At 48.2% G+C, this 25,093-nt stretch overlaps 1 protein-coding gene across 1 annotated transcript; it reads right to left on the bottom strand.

The window, feature by feature from the left end:
* Positions 1–6,602: 6,602 nt before the first annotated feature.
* Positions 6,603–24,890, bottom strand: LOC146353607 (chymotrypsin-like elastase family member 1). Its single transcript, XM_084829753.1, has 8 exons — positions 24,769–24,890; positions 23,982–24,099; positions 18,023–18,123; positions 15,610–15,735; positions 11,722–11,858; positions 9,297–9,442; positions 7,014–7,163; positions 6,603–6,632 (listed from the first exon to the last, which is right to left on the bottom strand). The coding sequence occupies exons 1-8, from the start codon at positions 24,888–24,890 to the stop codon at positions 6,603–6,605; spliced, it is 930 nt and encodes a 309-aa protein (XP_084685879.1).
* Between the last annotated feature and the right edge of the window lie 203 nt (positions 24,891–25,093).

Here is a 25,093-nt window from a genome sequence, read left to right as displayed (position 1 = left end):
ACCAACAAGCAGGACCAGAGTGCAACAGCACTCTCCCGCCCATGTTCCCCACCAACTGGTGTACATAGGCATACTGCCTCTGATACCAGAGGTAGCATATAGCCACCAGGACTAGTAGCCTTCGATAGCCTTCTTCTCCAGGAATTTGTCCAATCCCCTTTAAAAGCCATCAACATTGGTGGGCATTACTACATTTTGTGGAAGTGAATTCCATAGTTTAACTCTGCACTATTTGAAGAAGTCCTTCCTTTTATCTGCCCCAAATGTCCCACCAATCAGCTTCATGGGTTGACCCCAGGTTGTAGTATTATGACAGAGAGAGAAGAATACCTCACTATCCAATTTCTCCACACTATGCATAATTTTGTACACCTTTATCATGGCCCCCTTACCTCTTTACCTAAGCGAAACAATCACTGCTTCAATAACCTTTACTCATAGGGAAGTTGCTCCAGCTTTGATCATTTTAGTTGCCTTTTTCTGCACTTTTTTCAAGCTATACAATATTTTTTTTTTAGGGGCAGTGAACAGAACTGTACACAGCATTCCAAGTGTGGTCGCACCATAGATTTGTTTATAGGGAGCATGATCTTGGCTGTTTTATTTTCAATTCCTTTTCTAATTATACCTAAATTGAATTTGACTTTTTCACAGCCAACACAGACTGGGTCCACATTTTCAATGAGCTGTCACCACAACCCTAAGATCTCTTTCTTTATCAGTCACCATTAGCTCAGATACCATCAGCTTATATGTGAACTTGGGATCTTTTGCACCAAGCTGGGTCCTCCCATTGTTATGGGACTACAGCTCACATAATCCCTGACCACTGACCATGCTGGTTGGGGCTGATGGGTGTCAGAGATCAATAACTTTTTGTGGGATACAGTACATTCCAGTATTCAAGGAAGGGAGAATGCAAGACAAAACTAACAAAAAAGAACATAAATACAGAAAATGTGTGATGTTGATAACTTCATAATTACCTTATGTTACTGATTTCTTGACCGTGAACTCCATATAAAACTCAATGAATTATCAAAAAAAAAAAGAAAGGAAGAGCAAAATAGTCTAATGTAAAGCTTTATTTTTGCTAAGGGTTACAGACACCACAATATTTGACTAACAGAAAATGTGTGGCATGTTCAGACCAGGCAATGACATTCACTTCTGACGTACTTTCTCCTTTCTAGCTCATTCAGTTTAGGGCCATTACCTGAAAAGGGGGTTTTAGAAAGGGAGGGAGAGGGGAGGGAAAGGTTACTCTTATGAGGCCGAACATTCTTTTAAAATAAGAAAGACGATTTCTAAAAGTACCCATTTATATTCTAGGCAGAACCAATAGGTGAAGCTCGTGGTAATGCAGAGTCCGAGCAGGGAAAGCTCCAGCTGAAGAGAGGAGATAGGTTTCCAGCTCCTCATATTATTTAGTTGCTTGTAAGCACACATGTGCATTTTATTTAATTATGTAATTGGAACCCTTTACGTAGGGAGGTGGTGGGCTCTCCCACACTGGAGGCATTCAAGATGAGGTTGGACAGCAATCTGTCAGGGATGCTCTGACTTGGATTCCTGCACTGAGCAGGGGGTTGGATTTGATGGCCTTGTAGGCCCCTTCCAAGCCTACTGTTCTATGATTCTATGTATACAGTATGTTCATATCTCTTTCTCTCTCTCTCTCTCTCTCTCACACACACACACACACACACACAAACACACACACACACAATCAGGTCCCAACTTTCCATCACAATCTAGTATAAGAAAAAGAATCAAGAATGAGGCTAAGGAGACAGCAGCAGGCTTCCTTCTCGATCGCTGCAGTTACTAGGATTAGGTTTACCTTCACCTAAAGGTGTCCTGGACTCCCCACCTTTGTTTGCTTGTTTACACTTGTTTGTTACATTGACATCTGCCTTTCTTCCATGATGAAACTCACAGACATGGGTTCCCAGGTGAGTCTCCCATCCAGGCACTGACCTGTTGTGCTTCATCCAGAAGGATGCATCTCACTTCAGACCATGCCCTGGGACCATATACTTTACCTTCTCCCATACCAGTGAATGGTTTCCATTCACACCAATAGGGACAAGTAAAGGGCTACACTCTTGTGGCCAGGCCAATACTTGCACTCCACTCCTCCCAGTGGGGGGCCAGGAGATTCTACAGGGGCGCTATGTACCTCTGCACACCACAGTTCTCCTCAGTAGCTCATGCAATATGTAAGCCCTCCTACTTACACACCAATCGTTATGATGGAAACTGTGGGAGAAGCTTACAATTTCGACTTATTCAAAATTTTAGGAACCATAAAATTGTAGCTCTGCAAGAGTGGACATAGATATGATGCCGGAAGATGAGCCCCTCAGGTCGGAAGGTGTCCAATATACTACTGGGGAAGAGCAGAGGGTATTTCCAAGTAGCGCCAGAAAGAGTGAAGCGGCTGGGCCAAAGCCGAAAGGACACTCAGCTGTGGATGTGTCTGGTGGTGAAAAGAAAATCCGATGCTGTAAAGAACAATATTGTTTAGGAACCTGGAATGTCAGATCAATGAATCAAGGTAAGCTGGAGGTGGTCAAACATGAGATGGCAAGATTGAACATCGACATCTTGGGAATCAGTGAACTAAAATGGACAGGCATGGGCGAATTTAATTCAGGTGACCATCATATCTACTATTGTGGGCAAGAATCCCTTAGAAGAAATGGAGTAGCACTCATAGTCAACAAAAGGGTGGGAAAAGCAGTACTGGGGTACAATCTTAAAAACGATAGAATGATCTCAGTACGAATCCAAGGCAAACCATTCAACATCACAGTAATTCAAGTCTATGCCCCAACCACTGAGGCCGAAGAAGCTGAGGTTGATCGGTTCTATGAAGACCTACAACACCTTCTAGAACTAACACCAAAAAAAGATGTCCTCTTCATCATAGGGGATTGGAATGCTAAAGTAGGAAGTCAAGAAATCACTGGGATAACAGGCAGGCATGGCCTTGGTGTACAAAATGAAGCAGGACAAAAGCTAATAGAGTTTTGCCAAGAGAACACGCTGATCATAGCAAACACTCTTTTCCAACAGCACAAGAGGCGACTCTACACATGGACATCACCAGATGGTCAATATCGAAATCAGATTGATTATGTCCTTTGCAGCCAAAGATGGAGAAGCTCCATACAGTCAGTCAAAACAAGACCTGGAGCTGACTGTGGCTCAGATCATGAGCTGCTTCTTGCAAAATTTCGTCTTAAATTGAAGAACGTCGGGAAAACCACTAAACCGTTCAGGTATGACCTAAATCATATCCCTGATGAATATACAGTGGAGGTGAGGAATAGATTTCAGGGATTAGACCTGATAGACAGAGTGCCTGAGGAACTATGGACGGAGGTCCGTAACATTGTTCAGGAGGCAGCAACGAAATCCATCCCAAAGAAAAAGAAATGCAAGAAAGCCAAGTGGCTGTCTGAGGAGGCTTTACAAGTAGCTGAGGAAAGAAGGGAAGCGAAAAGCAAGGGAGAAAGGGGAAGATATACCCAACTGAATGCAGAGTTCCAGAGAATAGCAAGGAGAGACAAGAAGGCCTTCTTAAATGAACAATGCAAAGAAATCGAGGAAAACAACAGAATGGGAAAGACTAGAGATGTCTTCAAGAAAATTGGAGATCTCAAGGGAACGTTTTGTGTAGGGATGGCGGAGAATTTCTCCCCGAAACTTCGGGCGGCCGAGCGCCAACATGTTCGGCCCCCCGAACAAGTTTCGGGGAGAAATCCTCCGCCCCCCCCTCCCCCCGCCCCCCCCCGGGACGGGACTTACCTTCCCTGAATGTCCCTCCCGGCAGCGGGTCCGGCTGGCGGTTCGTCCGGTGTTCGAGCGGGGCGGGAGCGGCAGCCGGTCTTTCGACCGGCTGCCGCCCCCGCCATTGCAATGAAAGAAAAAAAAAAAACACGTCCCCTGATAGGCTACGTGATGATTCACGTAGCCTATCACGGCAAGATTTGCAAAGTCAGCCGTGATAGGCTACGTGAATCGTCACGTAGCCTATCACGGGTGACTTTAAAAAAAAAAAGCGCGTACGCGAATGGCGGCCCCCACAGGGAGCCGCCATTCCCCTTCCTTATTTGGTCGCTGTAGTCTATGTCAATGTTTACGTAGACTACGGCGAAAATAAGGACAACGCAAATAGCGTTGCCCTTATTTTCGCCGTAGTCTAAATAAACATTTACGTAGACTACAGCAACTAAATAAGGAACGCGAATGGCGGCTCCCTATGGGGGCCGCCATTCGCGTACGCGCTTTTTTTTTTAAAGTCACCCATGATAGGCTACGTGACGATTCACGTAGCCTATCACGGCTGACTTTCCAGATCTAGCCGTGATAGGCTACGTGAATCGTCACGTAGCCTATCAGGGGACGTTGTTTTGTTTTGTTTTTTACTTTCGTGTTCGCGGCCGGGCGAGGCGGGAAGCCTCCCCCCCAGCCTGAATTTCGGCCGGGCGAGGCGGGAAGCCTCCCCCCCCCGGCCTGAATTTCGGCCGGGTGAGGCGGGAAGCCTCCCCCCCCCAGCCTGAACTTCGTGGGGGGAGCAGCGAAGCGCTCCCCCCCACCGCGAACAAGCTGCGAGAAAAGGTAAGTGACTTTCGTGCACCCCTAGTTTTGTGCAAAGACGGGCATGATAAAGGACAAAGAAGGCAGGGACCTAACAGAAGCAGATGAGATTAAGAAGAGGTGGCAAGAATACACAGAAGAACTATACAGGAAAGATCTGAATGTCCCTGATAGCCATGATAGTGCGGTCACTGAACTTGAGCCAGACATCCTAGAGAGTGAAGTCAAGTGGGCCTTAGGAAGCATTAGTAACAACAAAGCTAGCGGAGATGACAGTATTCCAGCCGAGCTATTTAAAATCCTAAAAGATGATGCTGTTAAAGTGCTGCATTCAATATGCCAACAAATCTGGAACACTCAACAGTGGCCACAAGACTGGAAAAGGTCAGTTTACATTCCAAGTCCAAAGAAGGGCAACACCAAAGAGTGTTCAAACTACCGCACCATTGCGCTCATTTCACATGCTAGCAAGGTGATGCTCAAAATCCTACAAGCTAGGCTTCAGCAGTATGCGAACCGAGAACTACCGGAAGTACAAGCTGGATTTAGAAGAGGCAGAGGAACTAGAGATCAAATCGCCAACATTCGCTGCATCATGGAGAAAGCAAGAGAATTCCAGAAAAACGTCTATTTCTGCTTCATTGACTACGCTAAAGCCTTTGATTGTGTGGATCACAACAAACTGTGGCAAATTCTTAAAGTGATGGGAGTACCAGACCGCCTTACCTGTCTCCTGAGAAACCTGTACGAGGATCAAGAAGCAACAGTAAGAACCAGAGATGGAACAACCGATTGGTTCAAAATTGGGAAAGGAGTACGACAAGGCTGCATATTGTCACCCTGCTTATTTAACTTATATGCAGAGTACATCATGAGAAATGCCGGGTTGGATGAATCACAGGTCGGAATTAAGATTGCTGGGAGAATTATCAACAACCTCCGATATGCAGACGATACCACCCTAATGGCAGAAAGCGAAGAGGATCTCAAGAGCCTCTTGTTGAGGGTGAAAGAGGAGAGTGCAAAAGCTGGTTTGAAACTCAACATTAAAAAAACGAAGATCATGGCATCTGGCCCCATCACTTCCTGGCATATAGAAGGGGAAGAAATGGAAGCAGTGACAGATTTTACTTTCTTGGGCTCCAAGATCACCGCAGACGGTGACTGTAGCCATGAAATTAAAAGACGCTTGCTCCTTGGGAGGAAAGCTATGGCCAACCTAGACAGCATAGTAAGAAGCAGAGACATCACCTTGCCGACAAAGGTCCGTCTAATCAAAGCTATGGTTTTCCCAGTAGTAATGTATGGCTGTGAGAGCTGGACTATAAGGAAGGCTGAGCGCCGAAGAATGGATGCTTTCGAACTGTGGTGCTGGAGAAGACTCTTACGAGTGCCCTGGACTGCAAGGAGGTCAAATCAGTCCATCCTAAAGGAAATCAACCCTGAGTGCTCATTGGAAGGACAGATAATGAAGCTGAAGCTCCAATATTTTGGCCACCTAATGCGAAGAGAAAACTCCCTGGAAAAGACCCTGATGCTGGGAAAGACTGAAGGCAAAAGGAGAAGGGGACGGCAGAGGATGAGATGGCTAGATAGCATCACGGATGCAATGAATATGAACTTGAGCACGCTCCGGGAGAGAGCGCAGGACAGGAAGGCCTGGCGTGCTATGGTCCATGGGGTCACGAAGAGTCGGACACGACTGAACGACTGAACAACAACAACAAAGAGTGGACATTTATGGGGGGGCAGGGGGGTTAACAGAGAGTTCCCCAAGGGGCCGATGGGCCAATTTCATAAGGACCCACTAGTCAACCTGGGACTGTGCCAATTCTACAGAAGTAGGACCGGTGGGTCCGTGTAGATAGCACAGCCCCAAAGAGCATCTCTTGTGCAACCATTATACAGGATGTTATAATTCAGAGACATTCTATTATTTGGGATACTAGTCAAGGCTTTCTTAGAAACAGAAAGTTTGTGGCCAAGGCCTAGGGTCACATGGGGTTGTGGGAGCACAGGAAGGCCTGCGAGTGCAATTGTACAAAGTGTTGACTGAGTCTGCAGATTGTAGTTGTGTTTTATTCCCATCCCCATTCTGTAGCTTATATTCAAGGATCCAACAACCCCCTTCCCACATAGCTCTTTCTGGTGGCACTTTCCTCCTTCATTTCTGTGGAAATGCTGTGCAGAAAGACACCACCCAGACAACTTTTCAGCACGACAGACTCAGTGCCCTCATAAAACTAGTTCTGTGGGAGTAAACCATAGGAACTGCTATGAGCCCTATTTTTAGTGGGAAGGGAGGCTATAAGTGTAATAAAATGAAATGAAATAAAATAAAAAATAGGTAAACTGGGGTAAGCATGTATTTCAGATACAGTCTGTGACCCCAGGAGTGGACTTACTATATGGAGCCAGGGAATATAGGCAGAGACATCTGTGAACACAGTGGGTTTCTGAAACATATTGCAATCAGAAACCATACCAAAGCTAGTGATTCCATGGACGTAGTATTTGCCATTCACCAGGCAGTACAACGGCCCTCCAGAGTCACCCTGGAATACAAAGCAGAGACGGTAAACAAACATGCATCACCAGCATTTTTGATGTGTTGTTTTTTCTTTGATTTTTTTTCTGCAAAGAATGAAATATCTCTTTAAGCAAATGTGTAGCTAGTGTGCAACCAGCAGATAGGTGAAACACATGACTGTATTTCATATATCTTTTTTTAAAACTCTTGGGAGGGCTTCAGTACCAGAACTGCAGAGTGTGGGGAGGGTGTTTAACACTCCCACCCCCCTAACACACACACCCCCACACAGTTTCTGTTCTCTCCAAGGGGGAAATTGATATTAGTGTCAATGCACCTGTCCAAATGAACAAGTCCCAATGATTTGCTTTGTTTAAAAAAAAAATGCCACTCAGGGAATGGGCTGTGGTGGTGGCCCTTCTGAATCTAAACCCAATCAATTGAAAAATCAAAGAGTGGACAAGGAGGGGAATAGTTCACCAAATTCCAAATGAAACTGGAATAAAATTTTTAAATTAGTTGGAATTTGGGGTGGGGGAATTAGGCTGAAAGGATGCAAATTCAGCAATCTTTGAATGCCCAGTCCATATCTTCCATAGATCCATATTATCTTGGAGATTGGGAGAAAATGCCCTCTTAGTATTAGCATCTTTGTGTCAGCTCCAGACAATGGGGGAAGCAAAGATGCAATCTTGATGGCACTTTCTCACTTAAGGAAGGGGAAATCACAGAACAACATTATCCATCTGTATGTCTTTTGTTGTTGGGACAAAGGTGCAGAGCCATGTTCAGCCCAAGGGCCAAATCCCATTTGGAAGAAACTCTCAGGGGCCACATTCCAGTGGTGGGTGTGGCTGAAGGAAAAAAAGGGGCAGGACCAAAATGCCAGGATATTTTAACTTAAGGTTCTTCCTGCCAGTCACTGAGCCTTCAGAGAGGCATTTCAACCTTTCAGAATGGGGACATGAACAACACAAAGGCTGGGAAACCACTAAGTGATATGTGGTTGGGGGGAAGGGGGTAGGGCAACCTGGGGACCCCTGGAGGGCCAGATTGGGAACCCTCTTTTAATTAGGGATGGACAAAAGTCCCTTACCTGTCCTCGAAGCTTGCTTCGCGGTGGGGGGGAGGCGCTTCGCTTCTCCCCCTGAAGTTCATGCGAGGGGGAGGAGGCGCCCCGCCTCGCCTGGCCGAAATTCAGGCCAGGCGGAGGCGCCCCATCCCTTGCCGGTGAAATTCAGGCCGGGTACAAGCACCCCGTCTACCCGGCCACGAAAAAAAAAAAACCACCCCCGTGATAGGCTACGTAATGATTTATGTAGCCTATCACGGCTAGATTTCCAAAGTCAGCCGTGATAGGCTACGTAAATCATCACGTAGCCTATCACGGGTGACTTTGAAAAAAAAAGCGCGTACGCAAATGGCGGCCCCCATAGGGAGCCGCCATTTGCGTTCCTTATTTGGTCCCTGTAGTCTACGTAAATCTTTACGTAGACTACAGGGACCAAATAAGGAACGCAAATGGCGGCTCCCTATGGGGGCCACCATTTGCGTACGTGCTTTTTTTTTTCAAAGTCACCCGTGATAGGCTACGTGATGATTTACGTAGCCTATCACGGCTGACTTTGGAGATCTAGCCGTGATAGGCTACGTTAATTGTTACGTAGCGTATCACGGGGTTTGGGGTTTTTTTTTACTGCACTTGTAATGGCGGCGGTGGCAGCCGATCGAAAGACCAGCTGCCGCCCCTGCTCCTGACAAAGACCCGACGAACCGCTGCCGGGACCCGCCACTGGGAGGGACATTCGTGAAAGATAAGTCCCATCCCGGGGGGGGCGGGGGGCGGGGAATTTCACCGCCAATTTCGGGGGGCCGAATGCGTTGGCACTCGGCCCCCTGAAGTTTCGGGGAGAAATTCTCCCCCATCCCTACTTTTAATGATTTCTTATTACATTTCTATACCACCCAATAGCCGAAGCATTCTGGGTGGTTCAACAGTAGCAGAACACACAGCACTGGATACAGTTCAAATTATAATTTGAAAATCTGCCTGAGAGGCTTCACTTACAAATTTTGGGGAGAATCCTCCCCCTTAAACTAGCCTCCACTCTAAAAGCACTTGTGCTTTGCATGGTATGTTTTTCTAGCACGGGACTACCTTGCATCCTGAGTGTTTCCCATCGCCTCCTGCACACACCATGGTTTTCTTGAGTGTGTAGCCCCAATAGGATGGACTGGAGCAGGTTGCATAGTCCACGACAGTGAGCTGGGCTTCCTGCAGGACTGTTGACAGCTCCCCATTAGCTGTGCAAAAAATATGCCAAAGACTAGGATTCAGCTGGCCCAAGGAAATAGCAACAGAGTTTTAACACCACCATGGGTAGCCTGTCTGGCATGACTTTTGAGATACCAGGACTATCATGGGGCAAAGCAAGATGGCAGCCCTGCATTGGCATGGATAGCACCAATTGTTTGGATGAGGCCCATGGCACGCAGAGCCTTGGGGTATGTTAGATTTCACCAGATTCCACCCACTCCAGTTGCCAATGTTCAGCCCAATTCTCATGACAGCTACAATTAGGGATGCGGAGAATTTCTCCCCAAATCTTCAGGGGGCCGAGCGCCAATGCATTCGGCCCCCAGAAACCGGTGGTGAAATTCTCCGCCCCCCCCCCGCCGTCCCCCAGGATGGGACTTACCTTTGGCGAATGTCCCTCCCGGTGGCGGGTCCCGGCGTCGGTTCGTCGGCCTTTCGTCGGGGGCGGGGGCGGAGGCCGGTCTTCCGACCGGCCGCCGCCGCCGCCATTACAAAGTGTAAAAAAAAAAAAAAAAAAAAACGTGATAGGCTACGTAACGATTAACGTAGCCTATCACGGCTAGATTTCCAAAGTCAGCCATGATAGGCTACGTTAATCATTACGTAGCCTATCACAGGTGACTTTGAAAAAAAACGCGCATACGCAAATGGCGGCGCCCTATGGGCACCGCCATTTGTGTTCCTTATTTGGTCCTGGTAGTCTATGTAAAGATTTACGTAGACTACACCGTAGTCTACATAGGGATGTACGAAAGTCACTTACCTTTTCGCAGCTTGGCTTCGCGGTGGGGGGGAGGCACTTCGCTTTTCACCCCGAAGTTCAGGTGAAGGGGGGAAGGCTTCCCGCCTCGCCCGGCCGAAATTCAGCCGGGGGGGACGCTTCCCACCTCGCCCAGCCGAAATTCAGGCTGGGGAGAAGCACCCCGTCTCCCCGGCCACGAAACAAAAAGTAAAAAAAAAACCCGACCCCTTGATAGGCTACGTGATGATTTACGTAGCCTATCACGGCTAGATTTCCAAAGTCAGCCGTGATAGGCTAAGTAAATCGTCGCGTAGCCTATCACGGATGACTTTGAAAAAAAAAAAAAGCGCGTACGCAAATGGCGGCGGCCCATGGGCGCCGCCATTTGCGTTCCTTATTTTGGCACGTCTAGTCTACATAAAGATTTACGTAGACTACGGCGAAAATAAGGGCAACGCAAATAGCGTGCCCTTATTTTCGCTGTAGTCCACGTAAATCTTTACGTAGACTAGACGTGCCAAAATAAGGAACGCAAATGGCGGCGCCCATGGGCCGCCGCCATTTGTGTACGCGCTTTTTTTTTTTTTTCAAAGTCACCCGTGATAGGCTACATGACGATTTACGTAGCCTATGCACGGGTGTTTTGGGTTTTTTTTACTTTAGGTTTTTTTTTTTGCAATGGCGGCGGTGGCAGCCAGTCGGGAGCCCCCGCCCGCAACGAAAGGCTGCCGAACCGCCGCCGGGACCCACCGCCGGGAGGGACATTCACCAAAGGTAAGTCACGTCCCGGGGGGGTGGGGGGGCAGAGAATTTCACCGCCGATTTTGGGGGGCCAAATGCGTTGGCGCTCGGCCCCCTGAAGATTTGGGGAGAAATTCTCTGCCATCCCTAAGTCTACATAAATCTTTACGTAGACTACCGGGACCAAATAAGGAACGCAAATGGGCGCCGCCATTTGCATACGCGTTTGTTTTTTTTTCAAAGTCACCCGTGATAGGCTATGTAATGATTTACGTAGCCTATCATGGCTGACTTTGGAAATCTAGCCGTGATAGGCTAAGTTAATCGTTACCTAGCCTATCACGGGGTTTTTGTTTGTTTGTTTGTTTTTTTACACTTTGTTTCGTGGCCGGGGAGATGGGGCGCTTCTCCCCAGCCTGAATTTCGGCCCGGCAAGGCAGGAAGCCTCCCCCCCGGCCTGAATTTTGGCCAGGCAAGGCGGGATGCCTCCCCCCCCCTCGCCTGAACTTCAGGGGGAGAAGTGAAGCGCCTCCCCCCCACCGCGAAGCCAAGCTGCGAAAAGGTAAGTGACTTTCGTACATCCCTAGCTACAATATTCATCATAGCCATTTAAATACTATTTTACCTGCTAAAAAGCCACCAAGGCAGGGTATCTGATGCATCAGGCTTGGAATCTGGGACAAATGAGATTAAAAGTGTGAGCATCTACAGCTGGAACTAAGTCAGCCATAGAGGCAGCCTTGATACCTGGCACACTGCAGGAGTGACAATAACCCCACTCACTTTCGGTCATGCCCCAGCCAGTGATAAAACACCGATGTTTGTTGGGCAGAATCTGACCAGATGGTGGCAACTCAGCAAGCTGCACATAGCTGTTCAGGTCTGCACTTTGAGAGAGATGGAGCAAGGCAATGTCATACCTGTGAAGGAACAAAAGCACAACGAGGAGCGGGATGAGGAAAGAAGAAAAAGAATCCATTGAGCTTTCCAACAATGCACAAGCCAGAATTATTCTCAATGGTTTTTAAATACAATATACCTCATTCTTTTTCAGATGGAATTGAGGTGACTAACCAAAATTCTAAATATAATAAAAAATCCATGCCTATGTAACAGAAAGCTAAATGCCACCATTTTGTTATTCTCTCTAAGAGTTGTACAGTTTTTTCCACTAGTTTCCCTGTTTACCATTTCAGATTCCTGTGTGCACAATTTAGTCACTAGAGCAGATATTGCACTAAGGCTGGAGTGAGATGTTGTGGGAAACAGGTGGCTGTCACATGTCTCTTTGCCCTCTCTCCCCTGGCAGCATGTGATATGGGGGCTGTTTTCATAAGCGATTTGCTGCAAAGTTACAGCAGTCTGACAGTGTTCATGACAGATGACTCTGTCACCAATCGGCTGCCAACCAGCTGGTTCCCTCTTGAAAAACTTCTGAAACTCTTTTTACTCTGACTTTTTACAGAAATTGGCTCCCCATCAGTTTTGCCACAGTGTGCCAAGTCCCCACCACCACCACGTTAAATCCTGGGCATACCTCTATGACCTGGCAGTGACATGGTCAAGGGGGTGAGACACCCCATTCCCTCTTGTTTCCCCAAGTGAAGTAGTTTTTTTCCCATATCCCCCCTTCTATGCATGCTTACTCATAAGTAAGAAATAAATCTCACTCCCCTACAATGAATCTTCAACATATTCCAATGATGAATGAGACTCTCTGTAAAGCATCCCCTTCTGTGCGTGTTAACTCGGAAGTAAGAAATAAATCTTGCTCCCCTACAGTGAATCTTTAACAGATTTCAGTGCATATGGAGCCATTGTAAATCACTAAAGTGTTAAAGCATTAAAGCGCGCTCCTCTTTCCCAGGACCAACAGCTGACGGAGATTCCTCCCACCAGCATTCCTAGTTTAGTTAGCAGTCCAGGGAGTGACCAAGCACAGATAGCAGACTTGGTGGATGCGCGATGCAGACGCTGAGAGCGGCGCCAGATGGAGGGCGCGGAAAGGAGGCGTAGTGCCCGGTTGGCGCGCAAACAACGGCTGCGCCCAGAGGCTCCAAGGGAAAAGGGGAGGGACTCTCCCTAGTCCTTAAGTTCAGAGGTCTGCCAGTAATTCCCTTTCAAACAGGGACCAACTGTTCCAACTTAGGGCATAGGTACTGTGCTGCTCAGATCTAGTTGCAATCGGTATAGTTGTTAAGTTGTAAAAGAAGAATAAAGCTTTGAAAGGAATTCCTTTGTCTGTGTCTGGACTTGGCTACTGGATTAGACTGAGAGAAGCCTCCAAGGAGCCCTTGACAGGAGCCTTCAGAATTGTGAATTAGTTGCTCTCCATTCATAATAACATGGTAGCGGGGGGGGGGGGGCTGGACAGGGGGCGGGGCCACCGGGGGCAAACAAGCCTCTCTCATTGATTGAGCAACCCCTGCCAGTCTGATGACATTCAGTTCTACTCCCCCCACCCAGGAGTATGTTCCGTTCAAGCACTCTGGGCCCTTGAAAACTGGATTTTAAAGGTACTGTACACTTGGCTTTTCCTGCTTTGTGTGTCCCTCATGGACCAAAGCTGATTTCATGAAAGTCCGGGTAATACTCCAATGCACTTCTCATTCTGTTCTCATAAGGATCCCATCATGGAAAAACAAAGTATGATGACACATCAGTGTGCTCAGAATTCCCCACCCCCTCAGTGGCAGAAACTAAAGTGGAGCAGAGATGGGGACACTCAAAAATGCAATGTTATGCAGTTTGTAAATGTTACCAGGGGAAGACAAAATGATGTAGGACTGCTGTTCTTGGTGGCAGCCATGCATCTCTTGTGACATTTAGTTTTGGCCCCTTTTGCCACATGGGAGTGCTTTCTTCGTAGGAAAAGTATAATGAAGTGGCCCTTGGAATCACTTTTCTGACATGCTTCCTGTAATTGCTGTTCTAATCAACAAAAGGCAAAGGGAAAACTGTAAAGGTCCTTAAACCAAAACAACAACAACAGACAACAATAATGCAGAAGATACTTTCTGCATATTTGTGAGACAAAGAATACAAAATTTAACTGATTTGGGTTATTGTCTGGAATACAAAGAACTGTGTAATTAGTTCACTGAGCACCCAAGAGACCATGAGAACATGGAAAACTGCCCCACACTGAGATAGTCCACTAGTGAAGCTTGCACACTTTTCCAGTAGATAGCAGAGGTCACAACCAGGGGTCTTTCCAGCTATATCACCTGAGAAACTTAATTGGAGATCTCTGGGACTGAACCTTGGACTTTCTGCCTCCAAGGCACATGCTCTAACACTGACCTTCCCCCTCACCCCATTTTGGGCTTGTACTTCTCGAACAGCAGCCTGTCTCCTGTGAACCTCCCCCTGAGCAGCAGCCAGGTCTGACACAGTGGAGGGGCAGCCGGTGGGTCAGAAAGAGGGGTGGGGTGGCACAAACCCTGGGAAGGTTGAACCCAGAGCTGGGCCCCAGCACAGACCTTGAGCCAGAGCCTATCCGCCAGGAGTCCTTTGGCTGAGACACCACTGGAAGAGAGATCCTTGGCCTCCTTCACACCAGGGGCTTCAAAAGCCTTCTTGACAGCACAGGCAACACGGACACTGAATGATAGGCAGCAGAGTGCTAGGTTTCAGGCCAAAGAACTACTCTTTTAAGGCTCCCCTCCCTTCAGGAACAGCCTGGAAGGAACAGCCTGGCCCAGAGGCATCAAAGGTCTAGGCTTTAGCCCTATTCAGAAGTTAGCCCTTCCCATGGAAAGCTAATGCATGGACAGGGAGGTGGCCTTCACCTCCCAACTCAAAACAAAGTTGCACTACCTGCTGCCCCCCCAACATCAGCGCATTAAGCACAGAGTCCTGTAAATTGGAACATATGTGTGTCTTGCTACAAGCACAGAGGCTTCCCCTTTTCAGACGTTTGCATTTGACAACTTCATCTGGGTGTGGGGCTAGCAGGCTGTATAACTTTGGGGGCCGGGGCCAGGAGGGTGGTCCCACTACCACTACATGTGGGCCGCTAACTTCTGAACAGGGCTAAAGTCTGGAGCTCAGCTGGAGCCCTTTATCCTTCTTGGGCCACACTCTTCCTCCCAGGCAAGCTTCTGAACAGGGCTTTTGTCAGGACAAGTGGTCTGCTTGGGGCTATCCAAGGTCCTGAAGCTCCAGTTTGACCCTATCTGCCACTTGACCACAGGTGCTTTCAGATGGAGGGATCCCAGCACTACCGATCAGAAGGCACTATGAAGGTATTCTGTCTTTTTCTCCTGAATTGATTGTTTTGTGGTAAGAAAAAAAACATGAGAAAAGCAGTGGGAAAACACAGTAGGGTTATGATGTCATCATCTCCTCCTCGGCCGGCAATGGCACAATCAAAGCCTTGTCTGGAAGCACCTAAGCCACCATCAGACATCCATTTTTCCCAGGGGTCTCTGGCTCATGGCCAGACCAAGACACTGCCCACAGCAGCTGGCAAGCTGGTGGTGGAACTGAGCAGACTTCCAAAAGCAGGTTGGGACATGGCCTTGCCGTTTCCTGTTGAGAGTCTGAAATCTTGCTGGTGCTGTCCAAAGTCTTACCTAAATTAGCTCTATGGACCTCAGACATATTGGAACCCTGTTGCAATAGGGTTTATGCAGTTGGGCAATGTTTTCAGAACCATACTTGACTTACCCATTAAGAAATTTGTTTTGGATCCAATTACCATGCGAAAAGATGCGCCCCACACTTTTGACCTGTTCCGTGCCTTCATACACCTGAACGTTGTGGTCACCAAGAACCACACGAAATGTAGCATTTCTGTAAATAAAAGGGCAGGAAAATGGAACTATGTTTCCAATGTGGAATCTTTCAACAAGCCCTGACAGCTTCATATATAAACATCCTCCCACATTTGATAGAAGCTACTCCAAAACAAATAAGAGGTTCACTGTTGGGTAGTAAGGGTTGTAACTCCCCACTTCCATGGGATCTGCAAGACAATGGGTATGTTCTGCCAAAGGTTCTTTTGAAGTGCAAAATATTCATTTTTATTTTGGAGAGCAACTGATTAAGGAGTTTGTACTGAAGTAAAGCATTGTACTTATAGACATAAGAACCATTAAGAGGGTAAGATTTGCAGCCCATCTTTTTCTCAGACAGCTTTGGGGCATGGTCACTTTAACATTTTGCACTGGACTGTGAAGGTCCTCATCAAGAGAACTCAAGCTCAGTACTCATAATCAGATCAATCCAGTGTTTGACATGAAGAGTTCTCAAGTTTTTCATAGAATCGAGGCTTGCTACCCCAGCCTTTCATGGAGTAGCATCTCGTGAGAGAACAGGCATGGCTGAGGGATGGACCAACAAAGGGAGAAGTGACTGGAGGCAGCAAGGGAGAGGCAAACACTTAATGCAGAACACGGAAGTGCCACTTTCTTCAGATGGTGGAACTTTTTGCTGAGCTTTCTGCAGGTTTCCAGGCAGCTCCACAACCATGAGGTCTAGAAGCTTGCTTTACAGATGAAGAAGAATTAACATTCTCAGGATTGTATCACAGGTATTCAGTTATTCGGACATGATATAACATGCTCCATTGTCGGTGATTTCTTACATGAACAAGATCCCCCCTGGTCTATACAGCCAGATAAGACATAGCCAATGGAGTGATTTTATGGAAACCACCAGGACATGCTTACTACTCTCTCAGTGATTCAGAAAATATAATGTGGGTCAATGCAGCCAAGAAGTAGGGATGGCGGAGAATTCCGCCATGGATTTCAGTGAGGCCGAATGCACTGGCATTAGGTCCCCCGAAATCCATGGCGGAATGGCCTGCCACCCCCCGCTCCCCTCACAGATCCCCCCTGGGACAAGACTTACCTGGGGCGGATGTTCCAGATGGCGGCGGCTCCAGCAGCAGCTTCGGCGGCAGCAGCAGCAGTGGTGGCTGGTCTTCTGACCAGCTGCTGCCACCGCCATTTGCAATCTGGTCTTTTTTTTTTTTACATAGACGTGATAGGCTATGTAAAGACTTACGTAGCCTATCATATCTGGATTTTAAAAAACTCGTACGCAAATGACGGTGGCTATGGCGGCTGCCATTTGCGTTTCTTATTTTTCGCCGTCTTAGTCTACGTAAATATTTACGTAGACTATTACGATGAAAATAAAGGGGAAAGCAAATAGTGTAGTGGGAGCTATTTGCATTCCTTCATTTTTCACCATTCTAGCCTACGTAAATATTTACGTAGGCTAAAACGGCGAATCAAAAAGGAACACAAATAGCGCCCACTATGCTATTTGCATTCCCCTTTATTTTCACCGTAATAGTCTACGTAAATATTTATGTAGACTAAGACGGCGAAAAATAAGGAACGCAAATGGCAGCCGCCATAGCTGCCGCCATTTGCGTACATGTGTTGTTGTTTTTTACCCAGACATGATAGGCTACGTAAGTCTTTACATAGTCTATCACAGTTGAATACAGGGACGCAAACGGTGGCGGCTACGGCCGCCACCATTTGCGTCCCTGCTACCCAGCGGCCGGATGTCTGATGAATCCCCATGGAGCGGAGCCAGCCAGGCGGGACTCCGGGGGGAGGAACGGAGTGCCTCCCCACCGTCGAGGATTCCAGGGGGAAGGACGGAGTGCCTCCCCCCCCACCGTGAAGCAGATCCGCGAAACGGTAAGTAACTTGCGTACATCCCTACCAAGAAGACACTCCAAGACTCCATAGAACAAGGAATAATTTTACATTATGGCACATGATGACATGATGCAATTGGAAGGACCATCCAATTCAAACAATTTATGAACAGAGACCAAAAAGAGGAGCAGGTTTTGAAAGAAGCAAAACCAAACAAAGTCAGTTCTGCATTGTTCTTGTATCCAAGGACCATCATCAACTATTGCCTCCTCTCTGCAATGTAGCTAACCGCGAGAAAGAAAAGGTACAGTTCCCCAGTGTTTTACATTCCAACAGAGACAAGATGAAAGATTTCTCCCCAAACCTTATCCAGCATTAACCTTCCATCCCAGCATTGTACATCACCTGATTAAAAGCACATGAGCTCTCAAGATAGTGAAGGTATCGCTCTCTGTTACCTGTCCACACAATGAGCCGCTGTCATCACCCAGTTTCGGTGCACCAGTGTCCCACCACAATTATGGTACCAGGTGCCATCCACCAAGAACTGGAGGGAAGCCTAGATGGGGAGGTAAGAGAGGGAGTTGCATTTCTTGCCACCAAAGGAGCACTAAAGGTATCTGCAGCCAGCTTAATGGCAGTGGACAGTGCCAGTTCCAGCTTTCTGAGGGACCCTGGGTGAGACCCCCTCAATGCCACACCCCAGTGAGTTCTCCCTTCTCACCACCATTGTCACAGGCTGCTCTTGCTCCCGATCCTCTTTCCCATCATTGCTGCCACTTCCTTGCTGGACAGGCAGGCAGGGAGCCAGTGAGCAAGCAGGCTGTGGCGTCTCCTGCTCCTCTCCTCACCACCACCATTGCCTGGCCAGAGCGAGAGGCAGCTGAGCAAGCAGGTCGCGATGGTGAAGAGGAGGAGCACATCCGGGGGGCTCTTGCCAGTGGGCCCCTGCTGGCGTGTGGATCCTCAGCAGGTGCCCAACCATGCCTACCTTTGACACCAGCCTGGAAGCACGGACTGAGGAAGCCAGCTCCAGCAGACGCGTCACTAAAAGGTTGTGTGAGTGGGAGCATGATATGGGCACATGTTTGACAGTTGCTTTTTATCAAGGAAGCTAGGAAGGAAAAATGGCCAACAGTGTGCATGTGTTCATGATGTGGCTCTTGCTCAGAAGAGTACAACAGGCAAGTTTCCACATGCATCCTGGGCCCCTCTCGAGCACTCGTGCAAATCTTACTCACCTTGAACCTCCTGACGTGGCAAAGGCAAGCATTGCACAGCCAGCTAACTGCACTTTCAGTGACGACACTCTGGCAGCGCTGTCCCATGCACATCAGCTCAGAGGTAAGCCCCACTGAATTCAATGGGGCTAACTCTCAGATAAGTGTGGATAGGATTGTCCCCTAAGTCCTCTGAAATCTTGAGTTCCTGTGTTAGTCACACTGGCAGAAGTTACAGTGAAGGAGGAGCTGGAATAGAGATCCTTGTAAGAATGAATAACTTGCCAGATCCCCAGTGAGTAACTAGCTTTGACCAGAGAAGCACACTGAGGAGAGCGGCCGAATGCAACGGTGGGGCAAAGCTCCGTCCTGACCATGTAAGGACCACCAGTAACCCTAAGATTCTGTACATATGGTTCTTTCCAGTTGCTAACTGATGGGGCCAAACACAGTCCCAAAGATGGAAGGATTTGCTTCAGTGGCTGCCAGCAGCTGAACCCCTGCCCCAGACTTTTGAAGGAGACAAGAAAAAAACCAACTCAGTATGCTGTGTGCTTATTGTGCTAGAATAGCCCTCAAATACCCAGTGTTGTTCTCTTAGATTCATGAGAACACAGCCACAGATAGACTTCTATTACAATTTTGTGGCCACCAGCGCCCCCAGGTGCCTCTGTGTGTATATGTCTGTCTGTGTAGGTGGGTGCCTGTGTGTGTGAGACCGAGTGTCTTTTAAAGACATGTATTATTGCTTTATTCCCCCTTTTTTCAAGTGGTAGAATGTTTCAGGGGACAGCTTGCAAAATTCAGCCTCTCTCTTACCACTAAAATTCAAGCTTCTGTTTGTATTCTCCGGCTTCCTTCCGTCTCTCTCTCTTACACCCAACTTCAGCCTCCTCCCAAGCTGGTAGGGTTGAAACCTGCAAATTTCCATCTGCCACCAGCCATCAAAGGCCATTAAGTAAGCATTTAACTGAGATATACAAAAGCCTTGGGAGCAGGGCATCTCTTTACTTCACACAATACTACAGACTTCCCATGACACTATGATTTGGGAAGTTGCTCTGGTGTGGAAAAAAAAAGGTTGCAGGCAAGAATATATTAACAACAGAGCCCCTAAATAAAGCTTCCCTCCCAATGCAAATAGAATCTTGTGGGAGATTTTTGTTGAGACCATGAAGGAGTGGAGGAAGGATTGAAATCTCCCTCCCCAGCTTCTGTGGTCCCGATGTTGCTGCCGCCCACCCATGGCTGCTTTTATGTTTTTCCAAAACACATGCATTAATTAAGTTCATTCAATTAATGCCACATTTAGTTTGGCCCTCAATAAAAGGCTCTGAGAAAATTAATGCCACCTCTTCTGCTTGAATCCTAAAACCTCCGAGGCACAGCATTCTGCATTCTTTTCTTCACCGATGTGACAAAATGAAAATAATAATCCTTCAATCAGGTCTGGAATATTTTTTTTCATTTGGCACCAGTACAAACCAGCATATACCCTACAAAGGATGTTTCCTGGATGAGAAGTCTATCAATTGCTACAAGTTCTGATGGTTATGTGCTACCTCCAGTATCAGAGGCAGTATTCCTATGTTTACCAGTTGCTGGGGAACATGGGTGGGAGGGTGCTGTTGCCCTTGTGTCCTGCTTGTGGGTAGGGATGTACAGACTGTGTGAAATCAGCTCCTTCTGTGTTCCGCGGATTGTCCAGTGCTTTTTGTTCCATCATCCACCCACAGATGGATGCGGATTTTTTTTTCATCATGCCGAAAAATATGCAAATAATTACCTAAGTATTTATGTAAATATTTATATAATTTACCTTAGTACATAACATTTACAGTATTGTCCCCCATTCCATTCAATGTTTCCTCAGCAGAAACTTATGTATTTTCCTACAAATTTATATCCGTAAATTTTCCAAAAGTAAAAAAATCATCCAAAAGTCCATGAACTCCACGTGGCAACTCCACAATGGATTCAGCAGGTCAGATTCTTATAAATCTCAGCTCATTTTAGTCCATCTCGAATTTCTCCTGCATCCCTGCTTGTGGGTTCCCGGTAGGGATGTTAGAGAATTCTGCCATGGATCCCAGGGGGCCTGAATTCCAGTGAATTTGGGCCCCCGGAATCCACGGCAGAACAGAGCCCCCCCTCCCCTCCACCCCGCGAAAGCCCTGCGAAATGGAGCCTACCTGACTGCAGCTCCAGCTTCGGCTTCGGTTCCGCCGGCGGCTCCGGAGGCAGCAGCGGCGGCGGCTGTGGCCACTGCCAGGCTGCTGCGGCCACAAATGGTGGCTGTCGTAGCGGCCGCCATTTGCATCCCTACACCAGCCCGTGATAGGCTACGTATATATTTACATAGCCTATCACGGCTGAAGCAGGGATGCAAATGGTGTAGGGGGCGCCATTTGAATTCCCGCTTCAGCCGTGATAGGCTATGTAAATATTAGGGATGTAGGAAACACCTACCTGGCTCCGCGCTGGGCAATCTGCGGTGGGGGGGGAGGCACTCCGTCCCTCCCCCCAGAATCCTCAATGGGAGGGAGGCGCTCCATCCCTCCCCACAGAATCCTGCCCGGCCGGCTCCGCTCCGCAGCCAAGCCACGGAGCCGCCGGCCGGCTCCAGCTGCCTGCAGCCGGACATCTGGGCAGCCTTGCAGGGACGCAGATGTCGGCTGTCGTAGCCGCCATTTGCGTCCCTGTATTGAGCCATGATAGGCTACGTAAATATTTACGTAGCCTATCACGGCAGGGGGAAAAAACCCAGCATACGCAAATGGCGGTAGCTGCCACCATTTGCGTACACTGGGGGTTTTTTTCCCCTGCCGTGATAGGCTACGTAAATACTTACATAGCCTATCATGGCAGGGGGGGGGAACCCAGCGTACGCAAATGACGGTAGCCGCCGCCATTTGCGTACACTGCGTTCCCCCCCCCGCCGTGATAGGCTACGTAAATACTTACATAGCCTATCACAGCCTCCGCAGGGATGCAAATGGCGTCCCTGCATTAGCTGTGATAGGCTACATAAGTATTTACGTAGCCGATCACGGCTATGAAGAGGAGGAAGCAAATGGTGGCCGCAGGATGGCCACCATTCGTAAATCAGCGTGGATGGGAGCAAGTAAGTGCTCCGTTTCGCATGCCTTTCCTGGGGTGGGGGCGGTGGGGACTTTGTGGGGGGCTTTGTTCCGTGACAGATTTCGGGGGGGGGGGAATTTCCAAGATCCGTCGTGGAATTCTCCGACATCCTTAGTAAATATTTACATAGCCTATCACGGCTAAAGCGGGAATGCAAATGGCGCCCCCTACACCATTTGCATCCCTGCTTTAGCCATGATAGGCTACGTAAATATTTACGTAGCCTATCATGGGCCGGCATAGGGCCGGCGTAGGGACACAAATTTATTTATTTATTTATTTATTTATTTATTTTATTGCATTTATATCCCGCCTTTTTTCCTCTTGCAAAGGAACCTAAGACGGCTTACATTATCCCCCTCCTCTCCTTTTTATCCTCACAACAACAACCCTGTGAGGTAGGTTGGGCTGAGAGTCTGTGACTGGCCCAAAGTCACCCAGTGAGCTTCCATGGCTGAGTGGGGACTAGAACCTGGATCTCCCGGCTCCCAGTCCAACACTCTAGCCACTACACCACGACTTTTGCAGCCACACCAGCCTGGCAGCAGCTGGAGGCCCCGCTGTGGGTTGGCCTAGCCGGCAGCTCTGCAGACTGGCTGTGGAGCGGAGCCGGCTGGACAGGATTCCGGGGGGGAGGAATGGATCACCTCCCCCCACCTGCAGAACCTGGCGGAGCCAGGTAAGTGGAGTTTTGTACACCCCTAGTTCCCGGTCAACAGCTGGTTAGCCACTGTGTGAACAGAATGCTGGACTAGATAGTCCCTTGGCATGGCTCTTGTTATGGTCTTACATGTATCATTTCCTTTTTGCAGACTCTCTGGTTTCTTCTTAGGGCCCCTCTCCATTTCGGTACTTTGCAGATTTCTTCTATGGTGCTCCAGTTCAAATTATGCTGTGGGGGCGGGGGAGACTTGCAGGTGAAGGGGGCGCCAACAGCTGCTTACATGGCAGTGGAGAGGGGACTTTGCCCCTCAGATGGTGTATACTCTAGAATTTGCCTGCTAAGCATTTTCTTGCCAGTATTGGGAAAGTGTTGCAATTAGTTTTCTGGCTGGTGTGTATGTAGTAGGGATGGTGGAGAATTCTGCCATGGACTCCAGTGAGGCCAGATTCTTTGGAATCCGGCCCCCCGGAGTCTGTGGCGGAACAGAGCAATCCCCCCTGCCACCCCGTGAAGTCTGCGCAGACTGGATCCTACCTGCCTCCGGCAGGTCTGGATCCGGCTGCTGCTGGCCGCCATCCGGGCTGCAGCTGCAAATGGCGTCATGTGTAGCAGACAATATTGGCATGCCTCCCTTTGGCCTTGATAGGTTACGTAAAGATTTACATAGCCTATCACGGCCAAAGGGAAGGACACAAATGGCGTCCTCTATGCCATTTGCGTGCCTCCCTTTTTGCCATACTAGGCTTTGTAAATCCTTACGTAGCCTAACAAGGCAAAGCAGGGACGCAAATGGCATCCCCTACATGGGACGCCATTTGCGGCCGCAGCCTGGCCATGGCCAGAAGTCAGGCTGCAGCAGGCGGCCTCAGGCGGCAGCTCCATGGACTTGCCACAAAGCGGAGCTGGCAGGGGAGGATTCCGGGGGGGGGGACAGATCTCCTTCCCCCCTGTCGAGGATTCCAGGGGGAGGAATGGATCGACTCCCCCCCCCAGTGGACCTCCCACGGACGCAGGTAAGTGTGGTTTTGTACACCCCTAGTATATAGTAAGCAGCTTTTCTGTCACTTCTCAGAATTCTGGCCACTCAGATTCTCCCTGTTTCCTTTGCTTACAACGCAGCACTGTTTGGTATAAATAGGGGCCCTAATTGGGCATTATATGCATTGTCTTGACATTAATAAAAAGAAAGAAAAGGCAACCAGGAGAATCTGCAGCCTTGAACAGAGAACTAGAAGTGGGATGGGGAAGAATAAAAAAGGGACTACAAACCATTTTCTCCTTGTCTCATTTTTTTTCATTCAGAATTGCACCCCAACTACTTCCCCCCCACCCCAGTGAAATGCAAAAGAGGGGAAGAAACATCATTTTCTGTAAAGGAGGCATTGTATTTACCTGTGAGGGCCACGAATGCTTTCTTACTTCACGGCCCCCAACGACACGTCCACGTGCTTCAATGGCTACTGAAAGAATCCAAGAGTTGGTCATATTCAGCCACTTCCTATGTGCATCACTAGAAGGGAAGTGAAACTAGGAGCCATGAAACATTTCTGGGTGGGGATACTGTCGGCTTGCATTGCTTTGCTTTCAGTGGAATAAGGTCCCATTCAGCCATATGTCGGCTGCTTTCCAGAACCTGTTTTCCATTAATCTGCATTACCCATGCAAGCAAGTCAAGCAACTTGCTTCAAGGGAAGGGAAATACAAATGTAATCTTGTCTGGACAGGGACTGAAACCCTAATGTGGGAGATCCCTCTGTCCCAGTTCTGATACTCAGTGAGAATCTGTTTCTGCATTGCTTGTAACGCATCTTCCCAATACTGCGATTGCGAATCCACATAGAAAAACTAAAACCCTATTCATGTGTTCAAAGACTGCATGTGGGCATCAAATGTGGTGGGGGAGTGGGATTCCTATGTCCACTGGCAGGGCACCCTCCTGCCAACATGTTTCAACCCCTGACCTTGAACAATAAGTTTGGAAGACGAATTCTAAGCATGTGAAGCTGAGCACATGAAACAGCACTCCTTCCACACTTTACGCTCACACGCATGAATAGGGATTAACATGTCAGGGAGACAGGTTCCAGCATTACCATCTCCCTGTTATGGTCATATACTATGTGTAAGAAGAATCCATTTTTTTATGGAGAAGGGAGCAGTCCATCATTGGAATCCTCACAAGCAGTCTGAAGTGGTGTAGCCCAGACAAACGTATCTCATCATCTGCTGTTCGTGAGAACTAGGCCTCAAACCCAAATCCAAGCATGAGCCAATCTCATTTCTTTGATGATATGTTCTCATCACCACTCAGCACTTGGTGGCCACAGGGACAGGGGTGTGTGGGAGCCAACCTATGCCAGCTGTGATGAGCTGGTGCTATGGACGTGTGCAGCACCTCTGGCATTGTGCATGCCAGACTTGAAAGGGCCAAACCAGGCATATAAATGACCTCTTGTTAGCTCCAAGGGGGGCATTTTTTCTAAAGTTAATTGTGGCACTGACAA

Source organism: Heloderma suspectum, chromosome 2 (assembly GCF_057233095.1).
Source record: "Heloderma suspectum isolate Gila_16-S chromosome 2, 16-S_ref, whole genome shotgun sequence".
NCBI classification, from domain to species: Eukaryota; Metazoa; Chordata; class Lepidosauria; order Squamata; family Helodermatidae; genus Heloderma; species Heloderma suspectum.
This window is presented reverse-complemented; position numbering and strand designations above follow the sequence as displayed.

Bases quoted from the DNA above. Each gene is read 5' to 3' on its own strand.
- LOC146353607 (XM_084829753.1), bottom strand. From the start codon at position 24,890: ATGAGAACATATCATCAAAGAAATGAGATTGGCTCATGCTTGGATTTG. The intron at 18,124-23,981 runs GTAAATACAATG...CTCCCCATCTAG, and splicing joins AGCATTCGTGGCCCTCACAG to GCTTCCCTCCAGTTCTTGGT. The intron at 15,736-18,022 runs GTAACAGAGAGC...TTTTATTTACAG, and splicing joins GCGGCTCATTGTGTGGACAG to AAATGCTACATTTCGTGTGG.